Source organism: Cupressus sempervirens, chromosome 9 (assembly GCF_028749045.1).
Source record: "Cupressus sempervirens isolate cs-2001-9-10 chromosome 9, ASM2874904v1, whole genome shotgun sequence".
In the NCBI taxonomy this organism is placed as follows: Eukaryota; Viridiplantae; Streptophyta; class Pinopsida; order Cupressales; family Cupressaceae; genus Cupressus; species Cupressus sempervirens.
In genome coordinates this window covers 561,191,974-561,205,615 of record NC_143126.1, presented here as the reverse complement: position 1 = coordinate 561,205,615, position 13,642 = coordinate 561,191,974, and the positions used below count along the sequence as shown (strand labels likewise).

The 13,642-nt window shown below is 34.7% G+C and overlaps 1 protein-coding gene across 1 annotated transcript; it reads right to left on the bottom strand.

Moving 5' to 3' along the window:
• Positions 1 to 10,163: 10,163 nt before the first annotated feature.
• On the bottom strand, positions 10,164 to 12,906 carry LOC149539887 (disease resistance protein RML1A-like). Its single transcript, XM_089801083.1, has 4 exons — positions 12,247 to 12,906; positions 11,160 to 12,157; positions 10,797 to 11,075; positions 10,164 to 10,690 (listed from the first exon to the last, which is right to left on the bottom strand). The coding sequence occupies exons 2-4, from the start codon at positions 11,982 to 11,984 to the stop codon at positions 10,208 to 10,210; spliced, it is 1,587 nt and encodes a 528-aa protein (XP_089657209.1). The 5' UTR covers positions 11,985 to 12,157; positions 12,247 to 12,906; the 3' UTR covers positions 10,164 to 10,207.
• Positions 12,907 to 13,642: the final 736 nt, after the last annotated feature.

The window sequence follows — 13,642 nt, the reverse complement described above, 5'->3', positions numbered from 1 at the left end:
ACTGGTTGTGAGAAGGACCAACAATATTCACATGTCTGGTGTCAGTGACACCATCTATTGCAACATGCTTGTTTTTGTTCCAATACCTAGACTTGTCATTGAAATGTGATTGATTTTGGTTGGCTTCCTTGTAAATCTTGACCACACCATCTTTAATGAGTCCTTTCTCAAGGATCATTCCTTTCTCTTTGATATCTTTGTAGGTCTGCAAATAGTTCATGGTCATGTGGTGAGCCAAGCTAGGATGGGCATTATCAATAAAAATTTTCACCAAATGGCGCTCTGGCAAGGTGCAAGATATGCGGGTGGTAAGGGTTTGCCATCTTTGCAGATATTCGGGAAGGCTTTCTCCACCTTTTTGCTTGGTGTGGACAAGATCAACTACTGATAGCTCTATTTCAACAAGATGGGCATATTGGGCTACAAATGCCTCAGATAATTTAGCAAAAATTTTAATTGTGCCATAGGGGATTCTATAAAACCATTCAAGAGCTAGTCCAGCCAAGCTTTTGGAAAAGAGACGCAAGAGGAAGATGTCATCGTATGCCACTTCTTGGCAGTGCATGTAAAATTCTTTGATATGTGTGATAGGGTCTCCTTTTCCTCTAAATTTGTCAAATTTGGGTGTCTCAAAATGCTTGGGGAATGGTGTCATGGTAATGGCTCTGTCAAATGGGTAAGGGCACACATTCTCAAACTTGAAATTTTTTGGATCATTTCCCTCTTGGATGTTCTTCAAAGCTATTTTCATGGCTTCCCATTCTAAATTAATGGGTGATGGCTGGGGTGCCCCCAATGTAGGAGTGCCTTGAGGTAGGTATGCACTAGATGGGGCCACTAAATATGGATGGCTGTAAGGGATTTTTTGATAGGGATTGTACATTGTTTGGGCAACTGCATGGTGGATGACAATTTGCTGAGGGGGAGGTGGCACATAGTGTTGCATGTGCTGTGAGGCTTGTTGTTGATATGGGATTTGAGGTTGGGATTGAGGAACATAAGCTGGCTGTGGGATAAGTGAATTGCTTTGTAGAGGTAAGGTATAAGATGGTTGTGAAGCTTGGGGAAAGGATCGGGGGGCTTGTGGGGTTTGACCAAGGTATGTGGGTTGCGCCCCCATTTGGGATGGTACCTGCAAATAATTGGTGGTTGGCTGGATTGGTGGGTTACCTCCTAGAAGTGGCATTGAAAAGTAGTTTGTAATAGGAGGTAATGGATTAGTTGGTGGTGGAGGTAGTGGGAATAGAAAGCTAGGAAATGGAATTGATGGGGTTTGATAGCTTGGTGGCTAGATTTGGAAGCTTGGTAGAGTGGTGGCGGGAGCTTGGGTCACTTGAGAGCTGGGCAGAACATTGGTAGTAGCTTGTGGATTTGTGGCTGATGGCACTGAGCTCCCAAGACCTAATGGAAATGATGGGATTGTGCTTTGGGCTGTGGTGAACAAGCTGGGGGTCATGAAAGGTTGATTACTTGGCCCCATGGGCAGCATCCCTGTTGTATATTTTTGAGGTTGGCCAAAGATGATAGCACTGATTTGGGAGATGGGTGGATTTGGAAGGCTGGGTTGGGGAGCAGTAGCAATAATAGTGAAGGGCGTGAACGGTGAGGTGTTTTGGGTAAAGGGGGTTTGGAGCGGAGAGGTATGAACCAAGGATGGAGTGGTGGTGGTTGGGTTCGCTTGCGGCATGGAGATTTCAACTTGGGTGGATGATGGTATGTTTGGGTTTGTTGGATCATATGGATTGGCTGGAGGCTCTTCTTTTGGCATATATTGAGGATAATTTGGATCATAAGAGCCTATGGGTGGTGGTAGTTTCCCAAACAATGGGTGAGATGGATCTGATAATGGAGGGGGTCTTCCAAAGTCAAAGGTTCCTACATTGTCCCTTCGAAAATTAGCCATGATTGTCTCTTTGTTCTTGTCTATAATGGCGTTTACCAATACTGTGTAAGGAAACTTGGCAATAAAGAATATAACCATTTCCACATAACCCATAATAGATCTAAAATAAACACGGAATTAAAATCCACATGCAAGAGAATAGACAACATACCCACAAAATTGTGACACAAGATATACCCTGGGAAACCCTCATTGAGGGAAAAACCCAGCCTCCAAAAGCATCCATCATCATGTATTATTCAGCAAAAAATACCATTTTCATACAACCATGGAAGCCTTCATGGCCATAGCCACAACCGAGCAAACTATGTGAACAAGCATGAATCCACACATCCCATGCCATATTTTCAACCTTCACAAATGCTCCCTTGGCTAACCTGTCAAGCCTTGTCCCGCTCGACTCTTGCCTTTTGTCTTCTCCTTGTCACTCTCTCTATTCTCTCTACAACAACTACCCTTGTGGCTGCTTATATAGTAGCAAGTCCCACAAAACCACCAAGTGGTATTACATAAACCATGTGCTACCTAACCCACTGACCCCACATTTAATATTGGGCATTTAATTCTTTTTCCCAATATTAAATAATTACATGAAATATTATCACAATGTTACAATACAACTCATCAAGAATATTCCATGGGAATCTTTACATGTTGCACGTCCATCTAGGTACAACATTACATAATAAAATAAAATAATAAAATAATAATATTATGCAATGTGTGCAACACCCATTATCTCAACATACTGCATTTCCTGGTTGGTTCATGAAAGCTTCAATGTCAGTAGATGATGGCATAACTTTCTCTAGGCTGAAGGATGGCTGAGTGCTCAAGGGGGGTGAGGCTGTTCGATCCAAATGATAGGGCTCCATTGTTTCTTTCTTCTTGGCTAAGCGAGTGACGGGTGGCATGAAAAATGCTCCTAGGGATGAGATGCAACAAATGCTGCTGGATGCAAAAGGGAGGAAGGCTTTTCTATGCAAATGATTTCCTAGGTTGAGGCAAAGCTATATGACAAAACCTAAGGAGGATTGGGTTGGATATTCTAACTTCAAAGATATGTTTCCAAAGCACAAAAGGTCTGCTTTCCTATGTGCAAGCTTGGTGGTGATTGTGTCAACTTAATGATAGACTGGTGATCCTTTAGGAAGAACACAAGATTGACCACTTGTGGATCCCAACCTCTAGCTCAAGGTGATGAGGGATAACAAGTGGAAAAGCTAGATTACCCTAGACAAAGCTTTGTCAAAGGGATAACCTTGGTGAGATTGGTGGTTTTGAAAGATTTTAGGAATGGCAAACTTTTAGCAAGGTGACAACAATTTTTGAAGGCTTGGATGTGAAGATTTTGGATTGCTGGCTAGATGGTTTGGTCCTAAATGAGATGGATGAGCTAATAATGCTTAAGGGGATAACCTAAGATGGCTGACTTTTCTACAAAGATGACTCTAAGGTGAAGCTTATCCAAGAAGGTGTGGAGAAACAAGGGTGTCTAATCATAGAAATCATGCCTAGTTGGTAAGGCATAAGCAGGATTAACTCCTGGATGTTGGCTAAATTTGATGGTGCGCTCTAACCAGGCCTCTTGAAGTGCTTCGTCGGCAGCTTTATCTTCTGCTTTGTGGAGTTTGGCAATTTGAGGACTTGGTGTTAGTTCCTTTCTCTTGGCTGAAAGTTCTTGGTATGCCTGAGATGGTTTGAGTTTAACTTTGTGGAACTTTTGTTTGGGTTTTGGTTGCTCTAACATCAATTCTTGAATCTGCTTGGCTTTGAGAGACCTCGGTTATTTTGCTTCAACTTGTTCAACTTTTGGAATAGGAAGTGACTACGCTAAGTGTACCCTAAGCTAAGATTGACCAAGTTTGGCAAACATTCATTCAACAAATAAAAAAGCAAGCAATAGATAGGAACAACCAGATAGAAGTTTTTGATTCTCAGAATGTGATACTTGCGCTAAGGAGTGTGTATGTTTTACAAATGTTTCGATCAGTCACTTCAAACACATTAACATCTTAGATGGTTTTCTACAAGGCTAATAGTTGGTTTAGCTAGGGAGTCCTCGATATACCCAAGGTACGTGAGGCCCAAATTCGTAGATGAAACCAAAAAGATGCCACATAGCCGAGAGGAGCGGTAACCCACTTCTCCTCTTTCACTTCTCAAGGGTATAAAGTTCCTTGAGGCTTAGCCTGAGTGACAAAATCTTGATTTCAAGAGAGGTGTCTTTCGATTCACCTTCCGGTTCTTATACTCTGCCGGAACGCTGGAGTTGAGGTCGTCCAAGGGGTGATGAAATCCCCAAGCAAGCCTCCTAAAAAGAAACAAGGTTTTCGATCCTAATCTTATGCACCCAAGATGGCCTCAAAAGACGACAAGGGGAGAGAAGACTTGGATGACCTTGGGCTAAAAAAAACGCTTGTTCTTTTTACCAACTGACTCTTATGTGTGCTGATCTAGACTTTGCAAGCACTCATGTTTAAGAGACAATGTTCAATTCCAACTTTGAAATGCGCCAACAAAGCAAAATCGAGCAAAGAATGAATACAAGAAGAAGAGTTAGGGTCAACAAAAAATTAAACCCACGCGCCCGGAGGCCCTCCATGTCAAGTATCGATTAATTTCCTTTAAAGCATTCAAGAGTTGTTGTGATTTTGTTTTAACCCCCAAGCAAAGATGTGTGAGACTCGATTTGTCAAGCACGCGCCCGGAGGCCCTCCACGTCAATAGTTGTTCAATTTTAGTACCCAAACTTGAAGTGTGATCAATTTAATCTAGACTTTTGGTCATTAAATTTTTTTGATAAAGTTAAAGCACACGTTCAAAGACCAAGTGAGTGAGTTAGATTGTGGAACATTTAACACCTTTTTCAAGTAGACCCATCCCCATAAATGGCGCTGAGATTGCAACCAATGGTTGAATTGATAGGTGATTAGAAAAGAGGTGAGTCCAAGGAACTACTCAAATTGATTTTTGCAAATTTGTATTTAACTTAACAAAGTCTCTTAAATGTCCAAAAATCAAACTTTACCTAAATTGCATGTGGAAAAGAGATTTGTTTTGTTCAATTTTAGAAACTCCAAATGAAGTGTTTGATATTGCAATGGTTAATTGATCCTTGGCATTCAAGATTGGATTTGTTGTTTTAATCATGCATTCAAGGAAAATTTGATTTTAATCCATGGCATTCAAGAGTGTGTTTAGCAACATGCATTCAAAGACAAGTGATTAAACATTCAAGTTTTTTCCTTTGAGCATTCAAGATTGAGATTTTGTGTGTTGTTTTAAGAACTTTAAAGTGCTTTGTTTTAACCTTAGATCATTCAAGATTCTTTTGGACTCAAAAATGAAAATGACTCTTTGGACTTTGGTTTTCATTCAAGATTTTGTGTTCTAGTTTGCATATTTTAAGCCCAAAAATGATATTCCTAGATTGTTTTGATGCATGAAAAACCTAAGAAACATTCAAGATTTTGCAAGAAGACATTTGTTTGGAACAAATAACAAAGCTTTTAGGACAATTTTTGGCAACCATTTAGGACTCTTAGTTTTCATGAGATTTTTAAAAGAACTTTAAAATATTTGCAAATGAGGTTCATTTTATCCTTGATTGATGCTTTGAGTTTGATTTAGATTTAGTGTGCACTTAGTGTTGATTTTGAACCTTTTGAAATGGAAACTTGAAGTTCTTTTTAAATTTCCAAAAATGAAGTGTTCCTAACTTTGCATGAATGCATCTAAAACCTTGATGTTGCAAGGATGCAAATGATTAGATTGGTTTAGTTTCACTTGTTAAAATATTTTTTCTTTTTTGCAAATTTTTAATTTTTTAATGGATTTAAGTATGATTTGGGGTTCATTTTAAGCACTAAAAAGAAGTGTGTATGATTTTGCTTCCTTAAAAAAAAATGGCCAAGATCTCCCACAAGAAGAAGAAGAAGTAGATGGAATAAGAAGAATATAGACAAGAAGAGGAAGAAGAATTCCAAGTTCTTTGTCCACCTATAAGCTTGAAAAATCTGCAAACACTATGAGATATGCTATGAGTTCCTTTGTCTTCTTCATGCTCATGTGGACCTACAAAACCAATTTATACAATCCTACCAATCACAAAAACAAGCAAAATTAGCCAAAATCAGCAAATGACATACAAAATTTGACTAAAAAAGCTAATGAAGATGACCCGTGCGGGGTCCCACCGGGCGTGCCAAAATGTATATGAGCAATGTTAGTATGCTAATAGAAACCAAATTTAAGTAAAGCTTCTACAAACTAAACAAAATTCATAAACTTCAAGATAGACTAAGATGAGCTCTCAATTAAAAATATGAGCCATTAATGGGCTCTCTCAATAAGAAGCTCTCTTGTTGAGTGGCTTTGTCTAAATAGATAGGATGTATGCTCAAGCTTATGCTTCAAAAAGGGCTTCAAATGGAGTTGGAATTTGGGTGTGAGTGTATGGTTTTGATGTAAAATGGCTTCTTAAAATGGCATTATGACTTTACTTCATGGATTGTGTTGTTTTACAAAGGGGAAGGATCCAATTTATAGGCCAGAGGCTTGAGGGATTGAGGGCTAAGATGCAAGGATGGGAAAAAGCTCATGGAGGGCTCAGATTGCATGAGAGGAGAGCACATGGATTGTGCTTCCTTACAGCCAATCAAGGAGTGACACATGTCACATGGTGAGAGGATGGAGGAAAGGGGAAGGATGAGTCAACAAAGGAGGCTCAAGGGATAAAATCTTCATAAAGACCCTCATAATGGCTTGTAAGAGCAATAAAAGGGCTTGGAAGAGTCATTTATGGCCTAGTGGGCTTCATAAAGTTTTATGGTTGAGATATTTTGAGGGAGATGAGAGCAATTTCGACTTGGGCTTGATTAGGAGGGTTTTAAGCTTGCTTAGGATTGTGCAAATGATTAGAGGATGGATTAGGATGGTTTAGGATTAGCTTAGGGATAGGCAAGTGGATGGCATTTAATGAGGGTGGGTGAAGGAGGAGATATTTGTTAACTTTGGCTTGGGTTAGGAAGTTTTAACTCATGTTTAGGGAATGTGACAAGGTTAGGAGGGGATTAGGATTAGTTTTAAAAACATCTTCTAGAAGAGTCTAGACTTTGGATGAGGATAAAGACTTCCTAGAATAGTCTAGAATTTCCTAGGATGAGGATGAAGACTTTCTAGAAGAGTCTAGAACTTCTTAGGATGAGGATAAATTAGATTTTTAGGAAATAAATAAAGTTTTATTTATTTCAAGGGTTTGGGTTGAGGAGATATTTATTAAAACTTTTTTAATAAACATGAGGATTAATATTTAATCTTAATTAAATATTTTGAGTTGGGATTAGGGGTAGGAAATGATGGGATTAGCCTTTAATCAAAATTAAAGAAGGATTAGAAGATTTTGGAAGAGGTTAGTGGTCTTAAGGAAATTGGCAAAGTTTTGGGAAAAAAATAATTTATTTATTTATTTTGGATTTTTTGGTCAATTTATTAATTAAATAATTAATAAATAAGGAAATAATGTTTAAATAAGATTTAAACATTTTTGGGAGAGATTCTTTAATTAAATATTTTTAATTAAGATAAAGGGATTTAATGGCATAAAAATAAATAAATTAATTAAATAATTAATTAATTAATAAATGATGATGTCATCAGAACTTTTTCAGAAAATAAAAATACTTTATTTTCTAAAGGTTTTTAGGTGTCTACATACACAAATAAATTATATATTCAAAAACTAGATTTCGAACACTAAAATTTTTATTTCTGATTTTTTTTGTATTTGATCTCTAAAAACCTCAAATTTTGACATCAACTGACAAGAAATTTGAAAAATAGGAATAACACTTCCACATTTTTCCCAAAAGTGAGACCCAACTTCTTGCACTTACCCGCATGCTCATTTGGTTTGTCACATAAGATTGATGTTATGAATTGGCTCGATCATTTATGAAAAACATTTTGAGAACCACCACTGTCTTCTATCATCTTTCTGAACCCTTGATAGTACAAATCAAATTCAACATGATATCGACAACATGTTTCAAAAGATCTATTTATCTTCACAAAATAGGGTTTCAATCTTTCAAACATTGTTTATCCAATCTTTGTGTTAGGATTTAAATTACAAAATGAGATATACAATTCATGTTGTGTGACATCCAACCAATGCTTTGCCTATTGAAGATACTCCTTAGGCCCAATCCTCTACTTGATGATATCTCTTCTATTTGGAGAAGGATGAGTATTATCAATCCAAAATTGAATGACTAAGTTCTTGATTATTTCCACAATCCTATTAGATCGAGGAACTCTACACATTAGTGCCCAGTTTCCTTCTAATTTACTGTCATCCAAATTGTTTCTCTTTTTCAAATAATGTAATATTGTCTTTCAACTATACCCAATATGAGATGACAGTGAAGCAATTTTTCTTTTTTGCTATAATTTCTTATTTAAAATAGATGTTAGTATCACTCTCTGTGCAATGGATTTATCTGTAGATTTAGATTTTTTCCCAATGGAGTGTAACCCTTCCTTAACACTTTCCACAATACCCTTTTAGTTTAGAAGTCTTCCTCTTTTTTACACTTGTATCTACACCCAATAGTTTCAATGGCTCTTTTAATTCATCTTTAACAAGTGAAATTGATAATAGTTGAGTTTTCTCCACTGTATCAAGATTCTCAAATTGTGCAATTATTTCTTTAGACTTTTCATTCAATTTCCTCTTCACAGTATGTGTAGGTTGACTAGCATATTCTCTCAATTTTTCCACATCCATTTCAATTAAATGATCTATGTTTCTATGATATATTTTTCTCTTCAAACTTTGAGCTAGATTAACATTCTCATTTGTTGTTTGATCTCGGGCTGCAATAAAAATTAAGATAAAGACTTAACATACAACTTTTCTTTAGTGTCCACATATGTGTATATACATAACAAATGAACTATTAAATACAATTTTATCTAACCTTCAAATGGTCCTTCTTTGATATCCATTGCTTCATCTTCAATTTCCTCATGTCCAACATTTTCATCATCTACTATTGTACATGCACGATATAATAAATAAAATGAAGCAAGTTTGTAATTCTAGGGATTTGTCTCTGAAATTAAAAATGAAAGATATAAAGTTTGCCTCTACATAGGTAGAAATCAAGAAAGAGATTATACTTGTGAGAGATGTGTGCATATATACATGTTTGAACTTGGGATGAACCTTCTCCAACCTCAATAGGTTGTCCTGTTTCACTATGTCCTAAACAAATTCATAATTTAAAACAACATAATTAAAATGTACCAAAACTCTAAATATTCATAATATTTATACCATAATATAATAAACCCTAATTCTAAATATTCATAATTTAAAAACTATAATTTAATAAACCCTAATTCTAAATATTCATAATTTAAAAACCATAATCTAATAAACCGTAATACTATATATTCATAATTTAAAAACCATAATGTAATAAATCCTAATTCTAAATATTCATAATTTAAAAACCATAATGTAAGAAACTCTAATTCTAAATATTCTTAATTTAAAAACCATAATGTAATAAACTCTAATTCTAAATATTCATAATTTAAAAACCATAATGTAATAAACTCTAATAGGACTAAATATTCATAATTTAATAAAACCTAATGCTAAATATTCATAATTCAATAAACCCTTAATATTAGTTAATAATAACCTTTATTTACCATATTCCTAATTGGATAATCCCTAATAAGAAATGAATTATTATATTAAGTATAATATCAATTAGATTAATACAATTATATAAGCTAATATAGATTTATAAATAAATTATCATATTAAGTATAATATCAATTAGATTAATACAATTATATAAGCTAATATAAATTCTATTTTTTAAATACATATATTTAAAAGATGTTGGAAAATATCATTTTTAACTTAATTTTTAAAATTATTTTATTTTAATTAGGTTATTTATTAAAGCATCCTTTTAATTAATAAATAGTTTATTTTAGTTAAAATTGGTCTGTATTACAGCAAAATCATTTGGTTTAGCTTATTTACTAAATTTAAAACTATTTATAAAATCATCAAACTTAATAAGATAATTTCTTATAGAAACAAATAAAAATTAATACAAAATTATTTATTCAAGTAAATTAAAAATGATACATAAAATAATAATAATAATTGACTAAAATAAAATGAGAAATCATAGAAATTTTTTAATTGATAGAAAGCCCTCACAAAAAATAATTTAATTACATTCTTCAAATTCTTTGATATTTTTTTTTTACTATTTATCCCGACTCCAATATAATACAATTATTTCCTTTAATATTTTGAGGCAAGGAATCTTTTAACTTTGAAGAACAACCGCGCAAATCTATTTCCTCCATCTTTGTGAGAGCTCCAAAGCTTAATGGCCATTCTTCTAACTTGGAACAGTCCCTCAATTTTAACTTTCTCAAGTTTTGTAGCTGACCAAGATCTGAAGGCAACTCTTTCAATTCATTGCATCTAATTAGGTCCAACTCTTTTAGATTGCTGAGATCTCCGAGTTTGGAAGGAAGCTCCCTTAACTCATCGCACCCCGATAAAGTTAATCTCTCTAACTTCGTTAGCTTCTCCACTCCATCTGGCAACCTTTGCATTCTTTTAAAACCATCTAAGAATAACTCTACAAGCGAAGAATCTGGAGTGACTTTTGGAGGAATTTTAGAATATGCAACTCTGTTCTCAGAATAATCCACAATGTACATGTGGCGCAGGCTTGGAGGAAACTACACGTTTGCACAATAATTATGAAGAAGGTTGTATTAGTTTGTTTATATAATGTATTGAAATATTATTAAAATTATAATAATAAATATGCTCTGCAGATCTTACCTCGTACAAATTCATGCCTTGCGCCATTCGTCCCCAATAGTAGACGAGATGCTCAAGTTTCTCAAACTCCATTGGTAAACCAGGAACGTCACCCTCAATATCAAGGCATCTGAGTTGTTCAAATGGTTTCTGACATTTCTCCCTAAATGTTATCCGCGATCCTCTATAAAGTAGCGCTCTCAAAGAATTGCTCATACAATTAAGATGATGCCAATTAATTTCGATTGGAGGCTGCTCAGATTCTTCTGTTAAACGAATCCCTCTCAATTTTTTGAGTTTCTGCACATAAACATCATCATTATGGATGTGAATAACAAGTGTATTTCCATAATATTTATTACAAATATTGTAAATATGGTGTACCTCATCATTTTTTAAACATTCCAATAAACTTTCAGTGTCTGTGATTCTGTTTCCCTCCTCCTCTGAAAGCTTTTTCCCTCTTGCGAGAACTATGTCATGAACAATCACACGACCATCTTCATCTGTCTTGACGAAAGATGCAGCTTCCAGAGCTCTCAATTCCTCCTCTCCAACTATGCCTTCCACACATGTACTTGCCCAACGCTGATAAAAGAAGGATGCGATGTCTAGAAAGGCGTCTTGAACAGGTGGCAATAATCTGTCGTATACAAAACCCACCATACGGTCGCTTATATCTCTCTCCTTGACCTTCTCTCCTTCTTTGAGCATCTCCAATACTATACTCTTTGTATTTCCCCTGTTTATAGCCAACTGTGAACCAGCTAATTCTAGTAGAAGTGGAACCCCGCCACACAGCTTGAGGAGGTTGACTATATTATCCTCATCATTGTAGTCTGAGACATTTTCTAACAAAAGATTTCTAGCCTCTGTTTCAGGAAGAGGACTTACATTATGTTCTCGGCGAACAATATTTGTGCCTACAAATATGTCTGTCTCCTGCAGATTTCGAGTAGTGACAAGTATTCTACTCCTTGGTGGAAGGCAACTGCTGAGGCCTTTGGGTAGAAGTTTCTCCAGATCTGTGCTTTTGAGACCATTGTCAATGTACAAAAATAAAGGCTGATTATAATTCCTTTTAAAAAATGATGACAACCTTCCCTGACCTTCATCACAGTTTCTCAATTTTATGTTCTCTCTGAACAACCCATTCAAAATCTGTTCTTGATAGCGCATAAGATCGTTGCTGGTACAGTCCTGATCCATAGAGATTCTGCAATGTTTATAAGATTGGAGATTGAGGTGGGCATAAACTGCATCGGCAAGTGTGGTTTTGCCAATCCCACCAAAACCGCAGACAACCACAACAATGACTGTTGGATCTTGTGCATTCAATTCAAGAAGTTCAATGACATTCTCCTGTGTGCTCTCGATCCCAACTGCAAAGTGAATGGAAAAAGTCAATAAAAGTTAATGTCAAACACAAAATATAATAGAAGAATATAATTAAATTTGAAATATATCCTGCCTGTCGGTCGGTATGCATAGATTTTCTGTGATTCTGAAGCAATCTTTGGCACTCTGTCCCCAATGTCAGTCAATCTTTTTCCCGTGTCAATTGCAGTCCATAATTGGATGTCTATACACAATCGGTCAATATTGTTTTGAAAATCCTTTAGACTCGTCTCACTCACTTGAGCGGTTATAAACCTTCATACAATTCACACATTGGATTTACATTAAATATGATGATTGACTAGATCCCAAACACAGAGATATATAATGATTTCAGTGGGAAAAACGTTACTTTCATCTTGGCTTAATACTACATGGGTCATAACAAATTTGGACCAACTTAACAAATTTTAACTGTGTTTTGAAATCTGATTTCTAAATTTATCCATTTTCACTCTGTTGTACTACACTATTTCTTAACCTCCCAACTCAATCACAGATGACGATTTAAAACAAATTTACCGTTGAGATAGGTTCGTTAGTCTGTTGAGAATGTAGCGAAAGTTTATATATGTAGAGAGACACACAGGATGATTTATTTTGAAAACAGGGGATATATTGGGTAAATAAAACAGTTTTTTAATATTTTGATTGTAGTTTTTACGAGTTTCTTTTAAAATTATTTTATTTCAGTTGGATCTGTTTATTTTTTATTATAATTAAAATTATTATACAAATTATGAACAATTAAAATATGTATGTATAAGTATTTCTTTTGTTTGGTTTTTCCCTTTTTATCTATAGATTATGTTTCGAGCTATTAAAATGACTAAATTTTAATTTGTAGCAATATATATTATTTGCAACAATTTGATATTGAGATAGTGTAAGATATAAAAAATTGAGAATTAAAAATATAATGTCAAATACTTAAGAGAGTCTGATGTAAAAAATTCATAAAGACGTTGAAATAGCAAATAAGATCAAACAGAGGTAGAATAAAAAGATCAACAAAGAAAGTTATAAAAATTAGAATTTGAATTGGAAGAATTATGGTGAACATTGAAGTAGTTTGGGGAATGCAAAAATAATAAGATGCATAGAGACAATGAAGGTGTGAAGGTAGAAAGAATAGTCACAATTGACATTCACCATTTGAGTAAGTTGTTTTCAAACATAAAATTTAAAGAAATCTAAACTTGATCAATTAATGGAATTGTTAGGAGGAGGAAAAGTTCCTGAATATGATTGTCAAAATATTGAAGTTAAACGAAATGGTTGAGGTAGATAACTATATTAAGAATGGAAGAAAATTAAAAGATTACAATGTTCTATACATTTGTATTGATAGGATTGAGATAGTTAAAACAAATGATTAAAAAGGAGTTGTAAAAAAATAGTTCCAAACAATATTTTGCTCAAAAATATATATATTTATATATCACAAAAATAGATAATATGACCCAAAC

Bases quoted from the DNA above. Each gene is read 5' to 3' on its own strand.
- LOC149539887 (XM_089801083.1), bottom strand. From the start codon at position 11,984: ATGGATCAGGACTGTACCAGCAACGATCTTATGCGCTATCAAGAACAG. The intron at 11,076-11,159 runs GTACACCATATT...GTTTATGTGCAG, and splicing joins AATGTTTAAAAAATGATGAG to AAACTCAAAAAATTGAGAGG. The intron at 10,691-10,796 runs GTAAGATCTGCA...GCAAACGTGTAG, and splicing joins AAGGCATGAATTTGTACGAG to TTTCCTCCAAGCCTGCGCCA.